A 23,201-nucleotide genomic window follows, 5' to 3' on the forward strand; every position below is an offset into this window, starting at 1 on the left:
GATGGCTGTGCGGGTGGCACTGTGGTTCCTTGGTTTCTTTGCGATTCCCTGGGACCTGTTCAGAGTGAAAGGACAAGTGCCTCTCATTGTCCGTCCCCCACGTTGCTTCACGCAGCCTCTTCCTTCTTTGTCTGCTCCTGCCTCCTGATTTCCTCCACCTTCTCCTCTCTGCCCTCCGTCTCTTTAGGAAAGCACACACTCTTTCCATGTCCCGTTGCTGGCATAGGTCAGGGCTTCATTCTGTCCAGAACGTCCTTGGTTCAGTGGACCCTCCTTCCTGAGAGGAGGGCGTACACTGTCTCCTTTCCCGGGGCTCTCTAGGGCATTTGGGGTGCGGGCTGGGCTGGGGCCGTGTGGGCATCTGGCCCCACCTGGAAAAGCCCTAAATGGTGTGAGCTGCCATTGGAGACGCTGGCCCATCAGGTCTCTGGCAGTAGACTTGAGCTCCCAGCAACTCAAAGGCCTGGGGGCGGTGGACTGGGACTGCTGTAGGGAAAGGACGCCACGAGGGCCCGGAGGAGTTGAGGAGGGATGCAGGAAACGCAGACGAGGGAAGCGAGGGATCCAGCCGGAGGCACTAGAGAGAGCCTCCAGTGCCCTGGAATGCCTGGGAGGAGCCGGTGGAGGCAATTGAGGCCAAGGTATGTGTGGAATGTGGAAAGGCGGGAAAGCCCAGAGAGTTTCAGGAGGCAAGGCAGGCTGGGAAAGGGGGTGTGGGCGGCAACTTCAAAGGGGCCTAGGGGAATTCCCGGGTGTGAGGCCTCTGTGCAGGGCTGACGCCGCGAGCCCGGGGCTGATCCTCTCTGCTGCGTGGCAGGGCCTCAAACCAAAGCCGCGAGCGGCCCACCCAGCCCAAAGTGGACCTTGGGGTTCTGTGGCACATGCTGTGCCCGTGAAAGCCCACTCGCTCCACGGGATTCTTTTCTGCCCCCTCCCCGCCTGCCGCCCCTGCCCCTCCGGTGGGCTGGTAACTGATCCCAAGAGGAGGAAAGACAGCATTCGAGCCACCCGCCCTCGTGACACTGCATCCCGCCCCACTGATCCTGCCAGGGCAAAAGTTCTATTTCCTGCTCCGCTTCGCACACGCCTGGCCAGGCAGGCACGCATGCACGCATGCACACACAGTCCTGTCCAACGCTTTGCGACCCCGTGGACCAGTTCTGCAGGCCAGATCGTAGCTTACTCCCTTGGGCAGCGGATCTTCCCAATGCAGGCATCGAACAGTGGTCTCCTGCATTGCAGGCGGATCCTTTACCAACTGAGCTATCAGGGAAGCCCCGAGCACCGCCAGGCCAAGTTCAAGGCCATGCCCCCAGGAGACGCCAGGCTGGCTGGACTCGGCCTCATCCTTCTGCCACCCGCCGGCCACCACCCCTCCCCCGCCCCACGTCCCAGCAAAGGGCCCGTCCCGGCCTGAATGAGGAGGCATACATCAGAGGAACGAGCCCCAGTGGAGGCACTGTCCTCCGGGGACTGGCTTCTTTCCCCTGGCCTCGCTGTCCTCCAGGATCAGCCGACTGGTTCGCCCCGTGCAGGCAAGCATCTTCTTCTCGAGATGGGGCATGTGAGGAGAAAACGCCTTGGGGCGGACACAGCAGCTCGTCGGCCGTCCACACACCTTTCCTTGTCCCTTGACAGTTTGGGTGCTCGACAAAAGTCTTCATGCTGAGGAAGCCTGGCACAGCTCCCATCTCTGCCAGGGGCCTTACCCCATTTCACTTCTTCTCGCTTAGGGCGGGAGGGGAAGTGCAGTGAGCCTGACCTGAGCTGCTTGATCCCCCAGCAGGGCCTTCCACTGCACTGCTGCAGCTGCAGGTCCAGGGCTGCATCACCAACTGCACCTGGCAGGACCACCACTCTCAGCCAGGCTCTCCTTGGCTCCGGCCGCCCTCTTCAACCCAGCCCTTCTGACCCAAGAAGGCTGCACCTCCAAGGTGCATGGTGGGTTGGGGTGGGGAGGGGTGAGAAAGGGAGATGAGGTTTTCCTTTTTGAAAACGTTGCCCTTGGCCATAGGGCACTTTTACCCAGCTTAGTAAGCACGAGGAGGATGGGGGCTTGGTGGGGCATGGTGCGGTTGAAGTTTGAACGAAGTGCTTGCTGTATATCCCCTGGCAAACTGGAGTAGCCTTTCTCTGAGAGGCCTGCTCCCACCCACACGCGCTGGGAGAAAAGGTCATTGTCTGCAGCCTAGGATATTAACCATCCTGGTTTTCTGGAATTCCCCTGCATCCGGCGGTGGACAAATTGTGCCTCCTCCTCTGGTCAGTGGCCAGAAGAGTGCATTGGTTCAGACATGGGCGGAGACGTGGGGCTAGGTGCCACCTCTTTTGCCTCTCAATCCCCACCCACCGCCCACTGCATCTCCCTCCCCGCTCTGACCAATTTACTTAATACCTCACCCCTGGGTCCCTGGGTCTCAATTTGGCCTCGTCCATTTGTCGAATGCTCTCCTGTGGCGGGGAGGGTGGATAGCGGGGAGAGGAGCTCTGAACAGCGGGTGGGGCCCTTTGGTCCTCTGGAGCTGGAGTAGTCGTAGCTGCTGTTCTGCCTGGCCCTTGGGCCCAGCCATTGCCATGCCCGCTTTATCTCTGCTGTGGGTTCCGAGCTCTTCAGTTTTGAAACCATATCTAGGGGAGCAAAAGGCAGACAGGCACATCAGAAGTCGTGATTGTCCAGTTTACCGTGCTGGTGCCTCTGTGGTGCCCATTCAAAAGCCCTCCTGGCCTCCTGGCCTCTGGTCTATCAAGCCCAGTGTGGCTCCTGCGGGGCTGTTTTCTGCAGATGAATCCCTTGACCCTGGGAAAAGAGGGGTGCCTGCATGGCCACAAGCGGCCTCAAACCCTCCACTCAGCCCAGCGACTTTCGGCCCCTCACCCCAAGCCCCAGCTCCAGCCTGAGCCCAAGCCTACGTGTATCCAGCTCCAAACGCTCGGCTGGGCTGAACCCTCCTGACTCCTGGGTCACGTCCTATGCCCATGGGCTGACACTAGAACTTACCTGGATTCGAGTTTCTGGGATTCCCATATGACGAGCCAGTTCTTTCCTGGTGGTAATCCCCTGGAAGAGATCCCTCATGAAGGTTTGCACAAGGTACCTTGTTTGAGAAGGAGAGTATGACTGTCCTCCTTCTCCGGGCCTCTCTGGCCAAGTTTCCTACAAAAGAAAGAACACACCAAGAGGAGAGGACGTTATGGCCTGTGGAACGGTCACAACACAGATACCCTAGACGGTGTGGAGGGAAGGGAGAGTCCCACACAACTGAAACACCACAGGTGGCTCTGCAGCCAGGGCAGGGGTCTAAGGAATATAGCCACAGAGGGGTTGGGTCCCTGGATCCATCATGAATGCTTGCGTGTGCAAGCAAACGCACACTCTCCGCACACATGCATGTCCCTGTGTGTCTCTTTCCTCCTCCAGTCTTGCCCCCAAGTGCCCTGAAGCATGCCCCTCGGCCAAGGCTGCCTGGGCAGTCAGAGCCTAAAGTTCCTGATGGGGGCTGGGGAGGGTCTGCAAAGGGGGACCCAGTGCTGCCCGCCTATGCCGACTGGGGTCCTCATGCCCCGACTGGGACACTGATGGGGGAGGCAGCACCAGTTAGCCCTGTTTCCTCCTCTTCCCTGCACCGACCACCCCCAAACCCCCCTAACCCTTGGTTTTTCTGGGCTTCCTGTTGCCATCCACCAGCAGAGATAATTCTCTGGTAAGAGGGAGAGGGTTAGGCACCCCCTCTGGCGGACTTGCTTTCGAGAACACTGGCTAAGTTACCTGGAGAGGAAGACTGAGATCGAGGAGGGGCTGTCAGTGGCATGGTTGTGATGTTGGCCACCCTTCCCCTTCTTGGTTCACATATTCAAACGGCGATCGGCTCTGCTTTAACTGCCTTCTACGTTGGTTTTGAAACCAGACCTAGGGGCAAACAGAGAGAATTCCTTCTCAGGAGAAAGGCCACCAGGTGCTTTCAGCTTACTAGGATCGGCATGGAGAGACTGAAAGAGAGAATGGAGGTAGAGATGGGGGCCTACCTGAACTCTGCTTTTGGCAATGCCAAGGTCTCAGGCCAGCCATTCTCTGGTCACTATCTCAGAGTAGGGGTTCTGTTGAAAGATCGCTTGCAGGGTGTCCTTCTGGCTCAGCTTCAGAATGAGCCTCCTCCTTGGAGATCCTGTGGTGACAGGGCCTGTGGAAGAGGAACAGGAAGGGAGAATTCTCAGAGCATATCGTGGAGGACTGGATGGAGGAGCCCAAGTGTGCTCCCCGCCCAGGGGACTTGCCCCTGTGCCTGAGCAAAGCTGGGGGCCTGGGGACGGGTGTGCATTTGGAAGTCACTTGGCTACACCCCTACAGTCAGGCTGACAGGCAAGGGCGGTGGGGACATCCCCCACCCCCACCCCATGCCGGAATGCAAGAAACACCAGCAGGCAGGAAGGAAACCAAACCTAGCCTCAAAACAAAGGCAACAAGAAATCCCACCCACCGAAGACCACCACACTATCCCGCCACATGTTTCCACCCATCTGGGGGAGATGCCAGGGAGATGTCTCGATGGGGCTGCTCCCAGATTTCTCTCCATGACGATGCCAGTGGGAGGGAGCCTGGCTTCCTGGGGCTGACATGAGCAAGGGCCATGTTTGCTGTCACTAGTGGAAAAGGAAAGGAAAGGGAAGGAAGTCACAGTGAAGCCTAAACCCGCAATGCCTGACAGAAGGCAGAAGGCACTAGGCAACTGGGGAGAGGCAAAGCCACTGCGCTCCCCGACTTCCATTCCCAATGGAAGATGTGAGGATAAAGGGCCTCATCCCGGCACAGCACCCCCTCCCACCCCCCTACCCCAGCCCCCCGCACCTCGCACCCCGCCCACTGACACAACACCATCTTCCCAGAAAAGAGAATGGAGAAGCCATGTGTGTGCCAAAGGAGCAAGACGAATGAACGATGCCTCTTTTGGGCACACCTGACGCCTGGGAACCATGGGCCCGGCCGATTGGTCCCTGCCATTCTTGGTGGTGGGTGGACACGTTTTCCGAGCACCCTTGGCCTTGTCATCTGCAAATCCCCAGAGATGTGATCCGACCCCAGGGACCGAGCGCAAATGTACCGCTTGAGGTGCTGGAGGACCTGCAGGAAGCCATGGTGGGAGAGCCACATGGACGCTGCAGACTGCTGGCCTAGTGGGCCGGGACCCAGCAGCTCAGGACTTTGGAGAGCGGGAGGTGGCTCCGCCCCTATTTGAGTAAATAGGGTTTGGGTGCACAGACAGAGGGGATGCCCCTGGCCTCTTTGCAAGCAGACACCCTGGACAGAGTCCTGTGGAGTGAGTGGGCTTCCGTGCCCCAGACCGCCAAGGTCCCCATCAGGGTGGATAGGCAGTTCGGGGGCTTTGGTTTGTGGCCCTCCCATGCAGTGGGGGGTGGGATCAACCCCGAGTGGATCAATCAGGGGCCCTCAGCAGTGCGAAGGGAGCTCACTGCCTGGGAACGCCCCTAGGTCCCTGTGAAGTGGCAGCCCACGCCCCCTTTCCCAGCCTGCCTTGCCTTCCAAACCGCTCTGGGGTTTCCCGCCTTTTCGCATTCCACAGGTCCCTGGGCCTCAATTGCCCCCCGCTGGCTCCTCCGAGGCATTCCGGGACACTGCAAGCTCTCTCCAGTGCCTCCACCTAGATCCCTCCCTGTCCTCACCTCCGTTTCCCACCTCCCCTCCTCAACTCCTCTATGCCCTCTTGGTGTCCTTTCCCTACCTCAATCCCAGACCACCACCCCCGAGGGCTTTGAGTTACCTGGAGCCCAAGGCTCTGACCAGAGACCTGAAGGGCCAATGTCTGGGCCGGCAGTTCATGACATTTGCGTCTTTTCTCATGTGGAGCCTGAGGCCCCCACCTCCCCAGGCAACCCCCCAGCCCAAGTGTGCTGGAGATACCTGCCAAAGGGGACAGTGTACCCCCTACTGTTGGGAAGTAGATTCCACTAATCCAAGGAAGCAACACGGGGGATGGACCATGAGAGACACTTCTCTTTTCACTGTGAACAGGGCGAGAAGAGTGAGTTGAAGAGAAACAGATGAGCCGCAGCAGCACACCCCCAAGCGTCTTGGGCAGTGTATTCTTTGGACACTCAGGTTTCTAAACCCACCACGGGGGTTCACATGGGAACAGGCAGGGGTTCGTACAGACTTCGAAACCATTGGGTCGATGAATTCAGGAACGGGTTTGCAGGTAAACAACATCTGTATGTCTGCAGGTGACGGGAGGATGCTGGTGGCAGGGAGAGCTCAGTCACCCCATACTGGGAGGAGGGGTCAGAGAGAGACACGGAGGGGACTGGCCTTTGCTGTTATGCCGGGCATGTGTGTACACGTGGACATGGTTGAGTCTGGTCGAGAAAGCAGTTGTGTGGCTAGGTCCCTCTTGCTGGCTCAGAGGCTCTGACCTCCGGACACCCCCCCCCCCCAGAACAGGCACCTCGAAACCGAGGGCAACATGTCCGTGACACAGCATTTTAGGGATACCTGCAGGGTTTCCCGGGGGCTTGACGCTGAGTCCCAGGCACGGGCTCCACCCCCCTCCCCTCCCCCGAACCCCTCTCCCTCCCACTGTACCCAACTCTCCCTGCCTCCTACCCTCCCTCTCTCTCCCTCTCTCCCTTCACCCCCACTCTCTCCCTTTGCCCCCACCCACTCCCGCCACCCACTCGGCCCCTCCTACCTTGCATCTCCCAACCTTTCCACCTTTTCACTCCCCTCTCTCCCACTCTCCCTCCCTCTGCTGCTCCTGGTGTAGGTAAGGAGTTCTCCTGGGTGGACTGCTGGAAGGACGGGACCAAAAGACAGAAGAGCCAGACACAAAGCACCTGTGTGGAGCATGGGGTTTCTCTCTTGTGTCCATGGAATGTTCCCTCTTAGGCAGCATCTTGGTCACTGCCATTCAGGGATTACTTGAAGCTTCAAGTAGGGTGTTCCTGTTTGGGTGTGGGACCCAGCTTCCCAAAGATCCAGCTCTTGGGTTTGTCCCCAGAGTTGTTGGTAGACATCCTGTAGGTATTCTCTCCTCTTTCCACACACAAAATCTCCCCCCACCCCTGCTTCCCCGAGCATCCCAGGCAAGGAGACCTGAACGTGGATAGCGGGAGAAGGTGCCCCTCCCTTCCTCTCCCTCTAAGCCCGAGGACCTGGGGAGCCCAGCAGCATGTCGAGGAGGGCCCGGTAATCCTCGTGACTGAGGCATGCTTCTAGGATGGCCTCAAGTCCCTCGTCCCCCGCAGGGGCCCCTGGAGGAGACCAGGGCTTGTCCCACGTGGCTGTGGCAGCCAAGATTTCCTCTAGGAAGCTGGCTGATCCTGGGAAGGCTGGGTGGGCCCCTGTGATGACAGAAGAGGACCCCAGAAAAGCACCCAGAGAGCCCGGGATGCCCGGGGAAGCCAGGAACTCCTCTTGGAGTCTTGGTGAGCCTGGGAGGGCGAGGTGTGCCCGTTTATCAGCACAGGGCCCGAGGGAAGGCCCCGGGGTGGCACGGATACTGGTGGCAGCCAAGATTTCCTCTAAGAGGCTGGGTGTGCCAGTGAGAGCTGGTTGTTGCCCTGTGACTGCAGAAGCCCCCGGGGAAGGCCCCAGCAATGCGGGGATGCTCGTTGCCACCAGGAGCTTGTCTAGGAGGCTGGGTGTGCCTGGGAGGGCAGGGTCCACCCCTTGGTCAGCAGCGGGCCTCGGGAAAGGCCCTGGCAAAGACGGAATGCCTGTGTCGGCCAGGAGCTCATCTAGGAGGCTTGTCGGGCTTGGAAGGCTGTGGGGCTGGGTCTGTGGCTCTAGCGGAGGGGCCGTGCCTTTACTGTAGGATGACTCCAGCCAGCGCCGGATGTGTGCCTCTGGCTGTCCAGGTGGCAGGATGGCCCCTTGCCCAGGCTGCCGGGGGGCCAAGACGGCAGGGAAGTACGCAGCCCAGGGAACTGCTACCTCAGGAAGAGGTGGTGGCTTCCCGCATGGCAGGAGAGCCATCGGGCTGGGCTGGACCAAGAAGATCATCAACGGATGGCCCACACAGACCCCAGAGGCAGTCCTGGGTACACAGAATGTGGGGGCCACAAAAGGAGCAGCTGTGGCCGCCGAGGGTGGCATGCTCTCCTGTGGCGGGTAGGGGCAAAGGGGAGGAGAGGTGCTATGGACAGCGGGTGGGGCCCTTCGGTCCTCTGGAGCAGGAGTAGTCATGGCTGCTGCGCTGCCTGGCCCCTGGGCCCGGCCATTGCTGGGCCCGCTCGGGCCCTGCTGGTGGTGCTGAGCTGTTCGGTTTTGAAACCATATCTAGGGGAGCAAAAGGCAGACAGGCAGATCAGAAGTCGTGACTGGCCAGATCACCGTGCTGGTGCCTCTGCGGCGCCCATTCGAAAGCCTGCCTGGCCACCCGGTCTCTTGTCTGTCAGGCCCAGGGCAGCTCCTGCAGGGCCGTTTTCTGCAAATGAATCCCTTGGCCCTGGGAAACGAGGGGGTGCCCGCAAGGCCACATGTGGCCCCAAATCCTTCACTCAGCCCACCGACTTTCGGCCCCCTCCCCTCAAACCTCAGCCCCATCCCCAGCCCAAGCCTACTTGTATCCAGCTCCAAATGCTCGGCAGGGCTGAACACTCCTGACTCCTGGGCCCATGCACTGGCTGGAGAACTTACCTGGATTCGAGGTTCTGGGATTCCCATCTGACGAGCCAGTTCTTCCCTGGTGGCAATCCCCTGGTAGAGATCTCTTGTGAAGGCTTGCACATGGATCCCTGTTTGAGAAAGAGAGATTACTGCCCTCTTTCTCCGGGCCTCTCTGGTCGAGTCTCGTACCAAAGAAAGAACACACCAAGAGGAGAGGACGTTACGGCCAATGGAACGGTCTCAGCACAGACACCCTAGACGGTGTGCAGGGGAGGGAGAGTCCCGAACACCTGAATCAGCACAGGTGGCTCTGCAGCCAGGGCAGAGCTCTAAGGAATACAGCCACAGATGGATCGGGTGCCTGCATCCATCATGGATGCGTGTGCGCGCACACACACTTCGCACACGTGCATGTCCCTGTGTGTCTCTTTCCTCCTCGCCCTTGCCACTGAGTGCCCTGAAGCATGCCCCTCGGCCAAAGTTGCTTGGGCAGCTGGAGCCTAAAGTTCCCGACAGGGGCTGGGGAGGGTGTGCAAAGGGGGACCCAGTGCTGCCCACCCTCGCCAACTGGGGGCATCGTGCCCCCTATCTGGGACACTGATAGGGGCAGCAGCAACCAGATAGCCCTGTTTCCTCCTCTTACCCATGACACCCCCCACCACCCCCACCCCCTTGGTTTTCCTGGGCCTCCCGTGGCCATCCACCAGCAGAGAGAACTCTCCGGCAAGATGGGGAGGGTTCGGGACCCCTTCTAGGGGACTTGCTTTTGGAGAACTCTAGCTAAGTTACCTGGAGAGGAAGACTGAGGTCGAGGAGAGGGTGTCAGTGGCGTGGGTATGGATGTTGGCCCCGCTTCCCCTTCTTGGTGCACATATTCAGACGGCGATCGGCTCTGCTTTAACTGTCTTCTACATTGGTTTTGAAACCAGACCTAGGGGCAAACAGAGAGAATTCCTTCTCAGGAGAAAGGCCACCAGGTGCTTTCAGCTGACTCGGATTGGCATGGAGAGCCTGAAAGGGAGAACGGGGGCAGAGACGGGGGCCTACCTGAACTCTGCTTTGGGCAATGCCAAGCTCCTGGGCCAGCCGTTCTCTGGTCGCAATCCCAGGGTAGGGTTTCTCTTGAAATTGCACTTGCAGGGTGTCCTTCTGGCTCAGCTTCAGAACGAGACTCCTTCTTGGAGATTCTGTGGTGATGGGCCCAGTGGAAGAAGAGCAGGAAGGGCAAAGTTTCAGAGCACATGGGGGAGGACTGGACGGAGGAGCCCAAGCGTGCTCCCAGCCCAGGGAACTTGCCCCTGTGCCTGAGCAAAGCTGGGAGCCTGGGGACGGGTGTGCATTTGGAAGTCACTTGGCTACACCCATACAGCCAGGCTGTGAGGCAAGGGCGGTGGGGACATTACCCACCCCCACCACATGCCGGAATGCAAGAAACACCAGCAGGCAGGAAGGAAACCAAACCCAGCCCCAAAACAAAGGCAGCAAGAAATCCCACCCACCGAAGACCACCACAGTATTCCACCGCATGTTTCCACCCGACTGGGAGAGATGCTGGGGAGACGTCTTGATGGGGCTGCTCCCAGATTTCCCTCCATCACGTTGCTAGTGGGAGGGAACCTGGCCTTCCAGGGCTGACATGAGCAAGGGCCATGTTTGCCGTCACTAGTGGAAAAGGAAAGGGAAGGAAGCCGAAGTGAAGCCCAAACCCGCAATGCCTGAGGGAAGGCAGAAGGCACTAGGCTACTGGGGAAAGGAAGCCACTGAAGGCGACAAAGCCACAGAGCTCCCGGAAACCCATTCCCACAGGAAGATGTGAGGATAAAGGGCCTCATCCCAGCACAGCAGCCCCTCCCGAACCCCCCCGGGCCCCACATCCCGCACCCCGCACCCCGCCCACTGACACAGCACCATCTTCCCAGAAAAGAGAACGGAAAAGCCATATGTGTGCCAAAGCAGTAAGATGAATGAACAATGCCCCCTTTGGGCACACCTGACGCCTGGGAAACATGGGCCCGGCCGATCGGTCCCTGCCATTCTTGGTGGTGGGTGGACAAGGTTGCCGAGAACCCTTGGCCGGGCGATCTGCAAGTCCTCTGAGATGTGATCCGACCCCAGGGACCTAGGGCAAACGTACCGCTTGAGGTGCTGGAGGACCTGCAGGAAGCCATGGTGGGAGAGCCACACAGACGCTGCAGACTGCTGGCCTAGTGGGCCAGGACCCAGCAGCTCAGGACTTTGGAGAGCGGGAGAAGGCTCTGCCCCCATTTATGTAAATAGGGTTTCGCTGCGTAGATGAAGGGGACGCCCCTGGCCTCTTTCCAAGTAGAGACCCTGGACCGAGTCTGGTGGAGAGAGTGGGCTTTCCTGGGCGGGCACGGCCTATGCCCCAGACCGCCAAGGTCCCCGTCGGGGTGGACAGGCAGTTTGGGAGTTTTGGTTTGTGGCCCTCCTGCGCAGCAGGGAGTGGGATCAACCCCGGGCTCAGGGACCCTCAGCAGTGCCAAGAGAGCTAACTGCCCGGGAATGCCCCTAGGTCCCTGTGAAGTGGCCGCCCATGCCCCCTTTCCCAGCCTGCCTTGCCTTCCAACCCGCTCTGGGGTTTCCCGCCTTTTCACATTCCACAAGTCCCTTGGCCTCAGTTGCCCCCCGCCGGCTCCTGGGAGGCATTCCGGGACACTGGACGCTCTCTCCAGCACCTCCACCTAGATCCCTCGCTGTCCTTGCCTCCGTTTCCCATGCCCCTCCCAAACTCCTCCTTGCCCTCTTGGTGTCCTTTCCCTACAGCAGTCCCAGACCACCACTCCCGAGGGCTTTGAGTTGCCTGGAGCTCAAGGCTCTGGCCAGAGACCTGAAGGGCCAGCGTCTGGACCAGCAGCTCTCGCCATTTGGGGCTTTTCTCATGTGGACCCTGAGGCCCTCGCCTCCCCAGGCAACCCCCCAGCATAAGTGCCCTGGAGATCCCTGCCAAAGGGGACAGTGTGCCCCCTACTGTTGCGAAGGAGGTTCCCCGAAGCCAAGGAAGGAAGCATGGACGTTCTGGACAGAGCCAAGCCCTGACCTGTGCCAACAGTGGGATGTGAAAGAGTGTGTGCTTTCTCAGAGAGACAGAGTGCAGCGAGCAGGAGGAGGAGGACAAGGAGGAGGTCGAGGAAGGAATCAGGAGGCCGGAGCAGACAAAGAAGGAAGAAGGCTGCGTGACACAACATGGGGGATGCACGATGAGAGGCACTTTTCTTTTCGCTGTGAACAAGGCGAAAAGAGTGAGTTGAAGAGAAATGGACAAACCACAACAACACACACCCCAACCGTCTTGGGCAGTGTATTCTTTGGACATCCAGGTTTCTAAACCCACCATGGGGGTTCACATGGGAACAGGCAGGGGTTTGTACAGACTTCGAAACCATTGGGTCCATGAATTCAGGAACTGGTTTGCAAGTAAAGAATGTCTGTATGTCTGCGGGTGACGGGAGGATGCTGGTGGCAGGGCGAGCTCAGTCACCCCATACTGGGAGGGTCAGAGAGAGACACGGAGATGACTGGCCGTTCCTGATATACCAGGCATCGGTGTACACATGGACATGGTTGAGTCTGGTCGAGACAGCAGTTGTGTGGGTAGTAGGTCCCTACTGCTGGCTCAGAGGCTCTGACTTCTGAACACCCGGCCAGAGCAGGCACCTTGAAACTGAGGGCAACATGTCTCTGACGCAGCATTTTAGGGATACCTGCAGGGTTTGCCAGGTGCTTGACACTGAGTCCCAGGCATGGGCTCTGCCCCCCTCACCTCCCCCACCCCTCTCCCTCCCACTGTACCCAACTCTCCCTGCCTCCCGACCTCTCTCTCCCTCTCTCCCTTAACCCCCACTCTCTCCCTTCACCCCCACCCACTCCCACCTTGCATCTCCCAACCTTTCCACCTTTTTACTCTCCTGTCTCCCACTCCCCCTCCCTCTGCTGCCCCTGGCATAGGGAAGGAGTTCTCCTGGGTGGACTCCTGGAAGGATGGGACCAGAAGACAGAAGAGCCAGACCCAAAGCACCTGCGTGGGGCACGGGGTTTCTCTCTTGTGTCCATGGAATGTTCCCTCTGAGGCAACCTCTTGGTCACTGCCATGCAGGAATTACTTGAGGCTTCAAGTAGAGTGTCCCTGTTTGGGGGTGGGGCCCAGCTTCCCAAAGGTCCAGCTCTCGGGTTTGTCCTCAGAGTTGTTGGTAGACATCCCGTCGGTATTCTCTCCTCTTCCCACACACAAAACCGCCCCCTCCCTTTCCCCGAGCATCCCAGGCAAGGAGACCTGAACGTGGATAGGGGGAGAAGGTGCCCCTCCCTTCCTCTCCCTCTAAGCCTGAGGACCTGGGGAGCCTGGCAGCATGTCGAGGAGGGCCTAGTAGTCCTCCTCACTGAGGGGTGCTTCCAGGATGGCCTCAACTCCCTCGTCCCCCGCAGAGGCCCCCAGAGAAGACCAGGGCGTGTCCCAGGTGGCCGTGGCAGCCAAGATTTCCTCTAGGAGGCTGGGTGGGCCCCTGGGACGACAGGAGAGGACCCCGGAAAAGGACCCGGCGAGCCCGGGATGCCTGGGGCAGCCAGGAGCTCGTCTTGGAGTCTTGGTGAGCCTGGGAGGGCGAGGTGTGCCCATTCATCGGCACAGGGCCCCAGGGAAGGCCCCTAGGTGGCTCGGATGCTGGTGGCAGCCAAGATTTCCTCTAAGAGGCTGGATGTGCCAGCAAGAGCTGGCTGTTGCATTGCAACTGCCGAGGCCCCCAGGGAAATCTCTGGAGAGGCTGGCATGCCCGTGGCCGCCAAGATCTCATGTAGGAGGCTGGATGTGCTTGGGAGGGCAGGGTCCACCCCTTGGTTGGCAGCAGCTCCCAGGGAAGGCACCTTCATGTCCATGATGCCCATGTCGGCCATGAGCTGGTCTAGGAGGCTGGGTGCACCTGGGAGGGCAGGGTCCACCCTTTGGATGGCAGCGGCTCATGGGAAAGCGCCTTCATGTCTGGGACACCCGTGGCTGCCAAGAGCTCTTCTGGGAGGCTGGGTGTGCTTGGGAAGGTAGGGTCCACCCCTTGGTTGGCAGCGGCTCCTGGGGAAGGCACCTTTGTGTCTGGGATGCCTGAAGCAGCCAAGAGCTCGTCTAGGAGGCTGGGTGTGCCTGGGAGGGCAGGGTCCACCCCTTGGACAGCATCGGCCCCCGGGGAAGGGCCTGGCAAGGCCGGCACGCCCATGGCCACCAAGAGCTCGTCTAGGAGGCTCGTCGAGCTTGGATGGCTGCAGGGCCAGAGCAGTGGCTTCTGCAGAGGGGCCGTGCCTTAACTGTACGTTGATTCCAGAGAGCGAGGTATGAGGACCCTCGCAGTTCACATGGAGACTGGCCTTTCTGAGGCAACACGAGCGGGTCCCAAGAGGTCCCCGTTGTAACTCAAGTGGGACCCCTATTTCCTTGCCCCAACTTGAGTAAAACCTGGAGATTCTCCCCTCAATGCGAGGTGAGGCCTCTTTCCCCTGTGGTGTCTCGAGAAAAATCCCACCTTTCCTCTTGAGCCTTGAAAGGGTTCTTGACACCCTTGAGGCAACAGAAGAAGTTCCCCAACATACCCGTCTCCACTTGAGAGGAACACCGAAGGTCCCGCCACAACTCAAGAAGAGCCCCGGTTTTCCCTCATCTTGAGATGGGGGTCCATTTCCCTGCTTCATCGGGAAAGGAATCCCGGCATTCCTGTTGCAACTCAAGAGAAGGTGGTCTCAACTTGAACCTTGAGAGGGATCCAGGGGTCGTGCCACAATTCCAAAACACCCTGATGTCCCAATCCACTCCAGATACACCTGACTCCCCTGCACTGACTCGACGGTCATCCTGAGGATTGACTCAGAACACGATGGCAGGTGTGACAGCCCTGTGGCACCTTGAAAGAATGCCACAGATCCATATGTCAACTCGTTAAGAAGCCTGACACTACTATTACAACTCAAGAGGAAAGCGGACTTGTGTGTCTCCACACAAGACGAGGCCTGAGTCCCTTGTTGAAACTCCATAGGAACACTAAGATCCATGTCAGCACAGGAGAGGAATCCTGAGGTTCTGGCCTCAACTCCAGGTGAGGACCTAGAACCCGTAACGACTGGAGAGGAATCCAGAGAGGCCCCTCACAACTCACATGGAGACTGGACTTTCCTGAAGCAACACAAGTGGGTCCCTGAAGTCCCTGTCGTAACTCGAGAAAAACCCTAAGTTTCCTGCCACAAGTCGAGAAAAACTAGGCAATTTTCCCCTCAACGCGAGATGAGGCCCTTTTTGGCTGGAGCATCTCAAGAGAAATCCACCTTCTCTCTTAAGCCTTGAAAGGGTCCTTGAAACCCTTGATGTAAGTCAAGAAGTCCCCAACATAACAGACTTCACTCAAGAGGAACACCGAGGGTCCCACCACAACTCAAGAAGAGCCCCGGTTTTCCCTCCTCATCTCGAGAGGAGGGTCCATTTCCCTGCTTCGTCGGGAAAGGAATCCCGGCATTCCCGTCCCACCTCAAGATGAGGCAATCTCCAATAGAAAGTCGAGCGGAACACCAAGGGTCGTGCCACAATTCCAAAAGACCCCGATGTCCCAATCCACTCCAGATATACCTGATTCTCCTGCACAGACTTGACTTTCACCCCGAGATATGACTCAAAACATGATGGCACGTGTGACAGCCCTGTGGCCCCTCGAGAGACAGCCACAGATTCCTATGTCAACTCGACAGGAAGCCTGACACTACTGTTATAGCTCGAGAGGAAAGAGGACTTGCATGTCTCCACAGAAGACCAGGCCTGACTCCCCTGTGGAAACTCCCTAAGAACCACGAGATCCATGTCAGCACTGGAGAGGAACCCTTATATTACAGCCTGAGATCCAGATGAGGACCTAGGACCCGGCACCGACTGGAGAGGTGCCCCGATAGGCCCCGCGGAATTGGCATGGAGAGTGGACTTTCCTTAGGCAACACGAGCGGGTCCCTGAGGTCCCCGTCTTAACTCACGTGTAACCCTGAGTTTCCTGCGGCAACTCGAGAAAAACCAGGAGATTCTCCCCTCAATGCAAGATGAGGCCCTTTTCTGCTGCAGTGTCTCGAGAGAAATCCCACCTTCCCTCTTGTGGCTTGAAAGGGTCCTTGACATCCTTGATGCAACTCAAGAAGTTCCCTGACATTACCGTCTCTACTCGAGAGGAACATCGAGGGTCCTGCCACAACTCAAGAAGAGTCCTGTTTTTGCCTTCTCATCTTGAGTTGAGGGTCCATTTCCCTGCTTCGTCGGAAAAAGAATGATGGCTTTATCATCACATCTCAAGAGCAGACGGTCTCAACTTGAAAGTCGAGAGGAACTCCAGGGGTCCTGCCACCATTGCAAAAGACCCTGATGTCCCAGTCCACTGAGATACACCTGATTCCTCTGCACTGACTCAATGGTCAGCCTGAGAATCAACTCACAACACGACTGCACGTGTGAAAGCCTGCCAGGAGCCAGCGTGAGGAATTCCACCTGTGACAAAGGTCATGAGAAAGGAAGTCTGACATACCTAAAGACGTGATCTGGCTTCAGGGGTTCCCCTTGGATTTTCCTGAGCATCTACCTCCAAAAGCCATAGTATGCCTGCCTTATTGTACTCTGCTTTACACTCTTCTGACATTAACAGGGGCTGTCCCCCCACCACCTTTCTCTGGAAAATGTTAACTTAGAGCTCCAACCGGTCTCCTGCATATGAAAGGAATGTTTCAGTTCAAATCCCTCTGATCATTCTCTAACTTGATTGACAGGTTCCACCGGACTTTTACAACTTGTAATTGTTTACAGACGTCCAACCGCGAGAGGCACGAACCTTAAGCATCTTAAAGGTACAGAGCCTTTTCCAAAAAGCTAAAAATTATATTGGTGATGGGTTTCACTCTTGAGTCCATGACTGCTGCCAGGCATCCATATTTTTTATCTTTTAGGCACCTGAAGTATATTAATCAATGTAATTGGGATATAGAAAAAGGAATATAGTAGTTTTGATGTTAGCAACACTAGAGTTTTGAGTTAATTAATTATCTCTTTGCTAGAAATCATTGTACTCTTCTTTCTTTGTTATAAATTGTTGTGTCTTTTCTCTGTAAGAATGTAACTTTATTTAGTGCTTTCTGAGAGTGGCACCAGGCTGTGGGAAGAACAATACTTATAAGGTTTTCTTGTTGACAGACCCTTATCAGAAAATGGCCATAAAATTTTAATTGGCCCTCTGGCCAAAAGATGATGTAAATCACCTAAGACTTCTGCATACAGCTAAGTATGCAGAGAGAAAGCCTGGTCTCGGTAAGAGTCAGGGCTGCGGCCTTGTGGAAACTCCATAGGAACCCCAAGATCCATGAAAGCACTGGAGAGGAAGCCTGTGTTCTGGTCTCACCTCCAGATGAGGACATAGGACCCGGCACCAAATGGAGAGGAGTCCCGAGAAGCACCTCACAACTTGCATGAAGACTGGAATTTCCCTAGGCAACACGAGTGGCTCCCTGAATTCTGCATCATAACTCGAGAGGAACCCCAATATTCCTGTTGCAACTCGAGAAAAATCAGGAGATTCTCCCCTCAATGCAAGATGAGGCATTTTTCCACTGTGGCATCACGAGAGAAATACCACCTTCCCTCCTGAGCCTCGAAAGGGTCCTTGACACCCTTGAGGCAACTCAAGAAGTTCCCCGACATACCCATCTCCACTCGAGAGGAAAACCGAGGGTCTCGCCACAACTCAAGAAGAGCCCCATTTTTGCCTCCTCATCTCGAGGTGAGGGTCTATTTTTCTGCTTCGTTGGGAAAGGAATCCCGGCATTCCCGTTGCACATCAATAAGGGGGGGGGGTCTCAACTTGAATGACGAGAGGAACTCCAGGGGTTGTGCCACCATTCCAAAAGACCAAAATGTCCCAGTCCTCTCCAGAAACACCTGATTCCCCTGTACTGACTCGATTGTCACCCTTAGTATCGACTCAGAACACGATGGCACATGTGACAGCTCTGTGGCCCCTTGACAGAAAGCCACAGATACCTATATCAACTCGACAGGAAGCCCGGCACTACTGTTACAGTTCAAGAGGAAAGCGGACTTGCATGTCTCCACACGAGATGAGGCCTGACTCTCCTGTGGAAACTCCATAGGAACCCCGAAAGCCATGTCAGCACTAGAGAGGAATCCTGAGGATCCAGACTGAGCTCCAGATGAGGACCTAGGACCCGGCACCAACTGGAAAGGAATCCTGAGAGGGCCCTCGCAACTCGCATGGAGACTGGACTTCCCTGAGGCCACACGAGCGGGTCCCTTAGGCCCCCGTTGTAACTCCATAGGAACACTGAGATCCATGTCAGCACTGGAGTGGAAGCCTGAGGTTCTGTCCTCATCTCCGGACCTAGGATCCAGCACCGACTGGAGAGAAATCCCGAGAGTCTCCTGGTAACACGCATGGAGACTGGACTGCCCTAAGGCAACACGAGCGGGTCCCTGAGGTCCCCATCGTAACTCAAGAGGAACCCCAAGTTTCCTGCCATAACTCGAGAAAAACCAGGAGATTCTCCCCTTTAAGCGAGATGAGGCCTATTCCACAGTAACATCTCGAGAGAAATCGCACCTTCCCTCTTGAGCCTCAAAAGGGTCCTTCACACCCTTGATGCAACCCAAGAAGTTCCCTACATACTCGTTTCCAGTCGAGAGAAACACCGAGGGTCCCGCCACAATTCAAGAAGAGTTCCGTTTTTCCCTCATCTCGAAATGAGGGTCCCATTCCCTGCTTCGTCGGGAAAGGAATACCGGCGTTCCAGTCGCACCTCAAGAGGAGGCGGTCTCAAATTGAAAGACTTAAGGAACTCCAGTGGTCGTTCCACCATTCCAACATACCCCGATGTCCCAATCCTCTGCAGGTACACAGGATTCCCCACCCTGACTCGACTGTCACCACCAGTATTGACTCAAACACGATGGCAAGTGTGACAGCCTTGTGGCATCTCGAGAGAAAGCCACAGATCCCTATGGCAACTCGACAGCAATCCTGAAACTACTGTTACAGCTCGAGATGAAAGCGGACTTGCATGTCTCCACATGAGATGAGGCCTGACTCCCCTGTGGAAACTCCATAGGAACCTTGAGATCCACGTCAGCACTGGAGAGGAACCCTGAGGTTTCTGTCTCAGCTCCAGATGAGGACCTAGGACCCAGCACCGACTGGAGAGGAATATCGGGAGGCCCCTTGCAGCTCGTATGGAGACTGGACTATCCTGAGGAAATAAGAGCGGGTCCCTGAGGTCGCCATCGTAACTAGAGAGGAACCCCATGTTTCCTGCCGCAACTCGAAAAAAACCAGGAGATTCTCATCTCAATGCGACATGAGGCCCCTTTCCACTGCAGCGTCTCGAAAGAAATCTCACCTTCACTCTTGCGCCTCGAAAGGGTCCGTGGAACCCTTGATGCAACTCAAGAAGTTCCCCAACATACCCATCTCCACTCAAGTGGAACACCGCAGGTCCTGCCACAACTCAAGAAGAGCCCCGTTTTCCCCTCCTCTTCTTGAGATGAGGGTCCCTTTCCCTGCTTCATTGGTAAAGGAATCCTGGCACTCCCTTTGCACCTCAAGTGGAGGTGGTCTCAACTCGAAAGTCGAGAGGAATTCCAGGAGTCGTGCCACTATTCCAAAAGACCCCGATGTCCCAGTCCACTCCAGGGACACCTGATACCCCTGCACTGACTCGACTGTCACCCCGAGTATTGACTTACAACACGATGGCATGTGTGACAGCCTCCCGGGAGCCAGCATGAGTAATCCTGCCCATTTCAAAGGTCATGAGGAAGGAAGCCTAACATACACAAAGGCAGATATGGCTTCAGGGGTTTCTCCTGGAATTTCCTGAGCATCTACCCCCCAAAACTAGAGTTGGCCTGCCTTATTGTACTCTGCTTTCCTCTCTTCTGGCATTAACAGGGGCTGTTCTGTACCACCTTTTTCTGGAAAACGTTAACTTAGAGCTCCAACACATCTCCTGCATATGAAAGGAAGGTTTCAGCTCAAATCCCTCTGATGGCTCTCTAACTTGTCTGACAGGTTCCCCACACTTTTACAATTTGTGATTGTTAAAGCTCCCCAACTGTGAGAGGCATGAAGTTTAAAGCATCTTAAAGATACAGAGCCTTTTCTAAAAAGCTAAAAATTATATTGGTGATGGGTTTCACTGTTGAGTCAATGACTGCTGCAAGGCCTCCATATTCTTTATCTTTTAGGCACCTGAAGGATATTAATCCGTGTAATTGGCATATAGAAAAAGGAATATAGTAGTTTTGTTGTCAGCAACACTAGAATTTTGAGTTAATTTTCTCTTTGTTATAAATCACTGCACTCCTCTTTTTTGTTACAAATTGTTGTGTCCTTGCTATGTAAGAATGTTATTTTATTTAGTGCTTTCTGAGAGTGGCACCAGACTTTGGGAAGAACAACACTTTTAAGGTTTTCTAGTTGACAGACTGTTATCAGAAAAGGACCGTAAAATGTTAATTGGCCCTATGGCTAGAAGATGATGTAAATCACCCAAGACTTGTGTATACAGCTAGGTATGCAGAGAGAAAGCCTGATCATGATAAGAGTCAGGGCTGCTGACGCTGCATAATTTTGTATTATCCATTGAACTCTATGTACAACCAAAGGCTTAAAAAGATTTTTCGGACAGTAAAGGATGGACCAGTTTCTCAGAACAGCTTCTGGAACTGGTTTCTTGGAAATCTGGCTCCCCCTGTATCGACTTCCTCTCTCTCTCTTTTTCCCTCTCTGTCCCTCTCCATCTCAGGCAGAATTCCCAACTGGAGCGTGAAGTCTCACCATGTATACTTACTTGCCAGGCTTCTAAGACCCACGTGAGAGGGAGCCCAAGGCGGGGCACCTTCCCCTATTCAAGTGGGCACAAGTGGCCTAATGAAGATGGTGCAAATCTCTTGTTTCAAGGTTTTATTAGTTTTCCATGTAAACCAAGTTACTCAGCCTTTTTTCTCCATTAAATTTTCCTACTACACAATTTTTTCCTAATCTCTCGTATTTCTAACTAAATAGTCCTTTCCAAGACTCCAACTCTTTCCCCGTTTCCAATTCCTTGGAACCACCCAGGATGGACCCCAGCAACAGCCCTGTGGCACCTCAAGAGAAGGCCACAGATCCCTATGTCAACAAGACAGGAAGCTTGACACTATTGTTACAGCTCAGGAGGAAAGTGTACTTGCATGTCTCCACATGAGACGAGGACAGACTCCCCTGTGGAAACTCCATAGGAACCCCGAGATCCATGTCAGCCCTGGAGAGGAAGCCTGAGGTAGTGGCCTCAGCTCGATGAGGACCTAGGCCCTGGCTCTGACGGGAGAGGAATACTGAGAGCCCCCTGGTAACTCGCATGCATACTGGACTTTCCTGAGAAACAAGAGCGGGTCCTTGAGGTCCCCATCGTAACTGGAGAGGAACCTCAAGTTTCTTGCTGCAACTTGAGAATAACCAGGAGATTCTCCCCTCAAAGCGAGATGAGGACTTTTTCCACTGCGACGTCTCCAGTGAAATCCCACCTTCCCTCTCGAGCCTCCAAAGGGTTCTTGACACCCTTGATTCAACTCAAGAAGTTCCCCAACATACCTGTCTCCACTCGAGAGGAACATCAAGAGTCCCGCCACAAGTCAAGAAGAGTCCCTTTATCCCTCCTCATCTTGAGATGAGAGTCCCTTTCCCTGCTTCGTCGGGAAAGAAATCCTGGCATTGCTGTCGCACCTCAAGAGGAGGAAGTCTCAACTTGAACGTCGAGAGGAACTCCAGGGGTTGTGCCACCATTCCAAAAGACCCCTATGTCCCAGTCCACTACAGATACACCTGATACCCCTGCACTGACTCGACTGTCACCCCGAGTATCGACTCACAACACGATGGCAGGTGTAACAGCCCTGTGGCACCTCGAGAGAAAGCCAAAGATCCCTATGTCAACTCGACAGAAAGCCTGACACTACTGTTACAGCTCGGGAGGAAAGCAGACTTGCATGTCTCCACCCAGGACGAGGCATGACTCCCTGTGCAAACTCCATAGGAACCCCGCGAGAACCATGTCAGCCCTGAAGAGGAAATCTGAGGTTGCGGCCTCAGCTCCAGATGAGGACCTAGGATCTGGCACCGACTGGAGAGGAATCCCGAGAGGTCCCTCGCAACTCACATGGAGACTGGACTTTCCTGAGGCCACACGAGCAGGTCCCTGAGGTCCCCGTCGTAACTCGAGAGAAAGCTGAAGTTTCCTGCTGCAACTCGAGAAAAAACAGGAGATTCTCCCCTCAACGCGAGATGAGGCCCTTTTCCGCTGCAGTGTCTCGAGAGAAATCCCACCTTCCCTCTTTAGTCTCGATAGGGTCCTTGGCACCCTTGATGCAACTCAAGAAGTTCCCCTAAATACTCATCTCCACTGGAGAGGAATACCAAATGTCCCGCCACAACTCAAGAAGAGCCCTGTTTTTCCCTCCTCACCTTGAGCCTTTTGAGGAGTTAAAAAATCATTAGAATAAAACTGGTTAAGGGTTTCCTATTTGAGACATTACTTGCTGCCAAGTTTTCATATGCTTTATTTGTTGTGTACCCTGGAGTGCATTAATTAATATAGTTGGTATATAGAAAAAACAAGTAGCAACATTAGATCTTTGAGTTAAGTACTATGTTTGTTGTAACCCACTGCACATTTGTTCTATAAGGATGTAACTTTATTTAGTACTTTGAGGGTGATGCAGATTAAAGAAAAACACTTCAAGGGAAAATGAGTTTTTTGGTTGATTAACGTTTATCAAGGAAAAATACCATAAAATGTTAACATGCCTCCTGGCAAGAAGATAATGTAAATCACCTGGGACCTTTTGTTTTCGGAAAGGTATGCAGTAAGAAAGCCTGATATCTATAAGGTCAGGACTGCTGACCCTTCATGTCTCTGCATCTTCCGTTATATAAAACTTAGGGTATATAAGCACCTTTTGAAAAAAAAATATGGGGTTTCTGCACTAGCTTGACCTCTCTCATGTCAATTCTTTCTCTCTTTCTCCCTCTCACTCCCTCTCGTCTTCAGGCTGATCTTTGGAAGACAGAGGCTCTGTGTGTTCGCTTTTCTGCCCGGGCTTCTAAGACTCACGCGAGAGGGAGCCCAAGGTGGGGCACCCTCTGCTATTCAAGTGGGCGTCTGTGGCCTACGAGAACAGAGCAAGTGTATTGTCTTGAGACTTTATTAGCTATTTTGTGTAAACCAAGGAATATCAGCCTCATTCTTTCCTCTAATTTCTTAATGGCTGTCTTACCTCCCTCTATAATTCTAAGTCTATAAATCTATATCTATATACCTCTCTGGCCTAGCCGTCCATGCTTCGGATACCCTGGAATCAACCGGGCCTGACCCCAGTAGCACGACACCTGAGTTGCTCTCGAGTTTCAAGTTGAGACCCGCTCGTTTTGAGGTGCGACAGAACGCAGGGATATCTTTCCAAACGAATTAGGGAAACAGACAATCATCTCGAGATGAGGAGGGAAAAATGGGGCTCTTCTTG

The 23,201-nt window shown here is 55.3% G+C and overlaps 1 protein-coding gene across 1 annotated transcript; it reads right to left on the reverse strand.

The window, feature by feature from the left end:
* On the reverse strand, positions 7,148-9,194 carry LOC102176321 (double homeobox protein 4-like protein 4). The gene is made up of 3 exons (XM_018053780.1): positions 9,176-9,194; positions 8,648-8,745; positions 7,148-8,287 (listed from the first exon to the last, which is right to left on the reverse strand). The coding sequence occupies exons 1-3, from the start codon at positions 9,192-9,194 to the stop codon at positions 7,148-7,150; spliced, it is 1,257 nt and encodes a 418-aa protein (XP_017909269.1).

This window comes from Capra hircus, chromosome 10, assembly GCF_001704415.2.
Source record: "Capra hircus breed San Clemente chromosome 10, ASM170441v1, whole genome shotgun sequence".
Taxonomy (NCBI): domain Eukaryota; kingdom Metazoa; phylum Chordata; class Mammalia; order Artiodactyla; family Bovidae; genus Capra; species Capra hircus.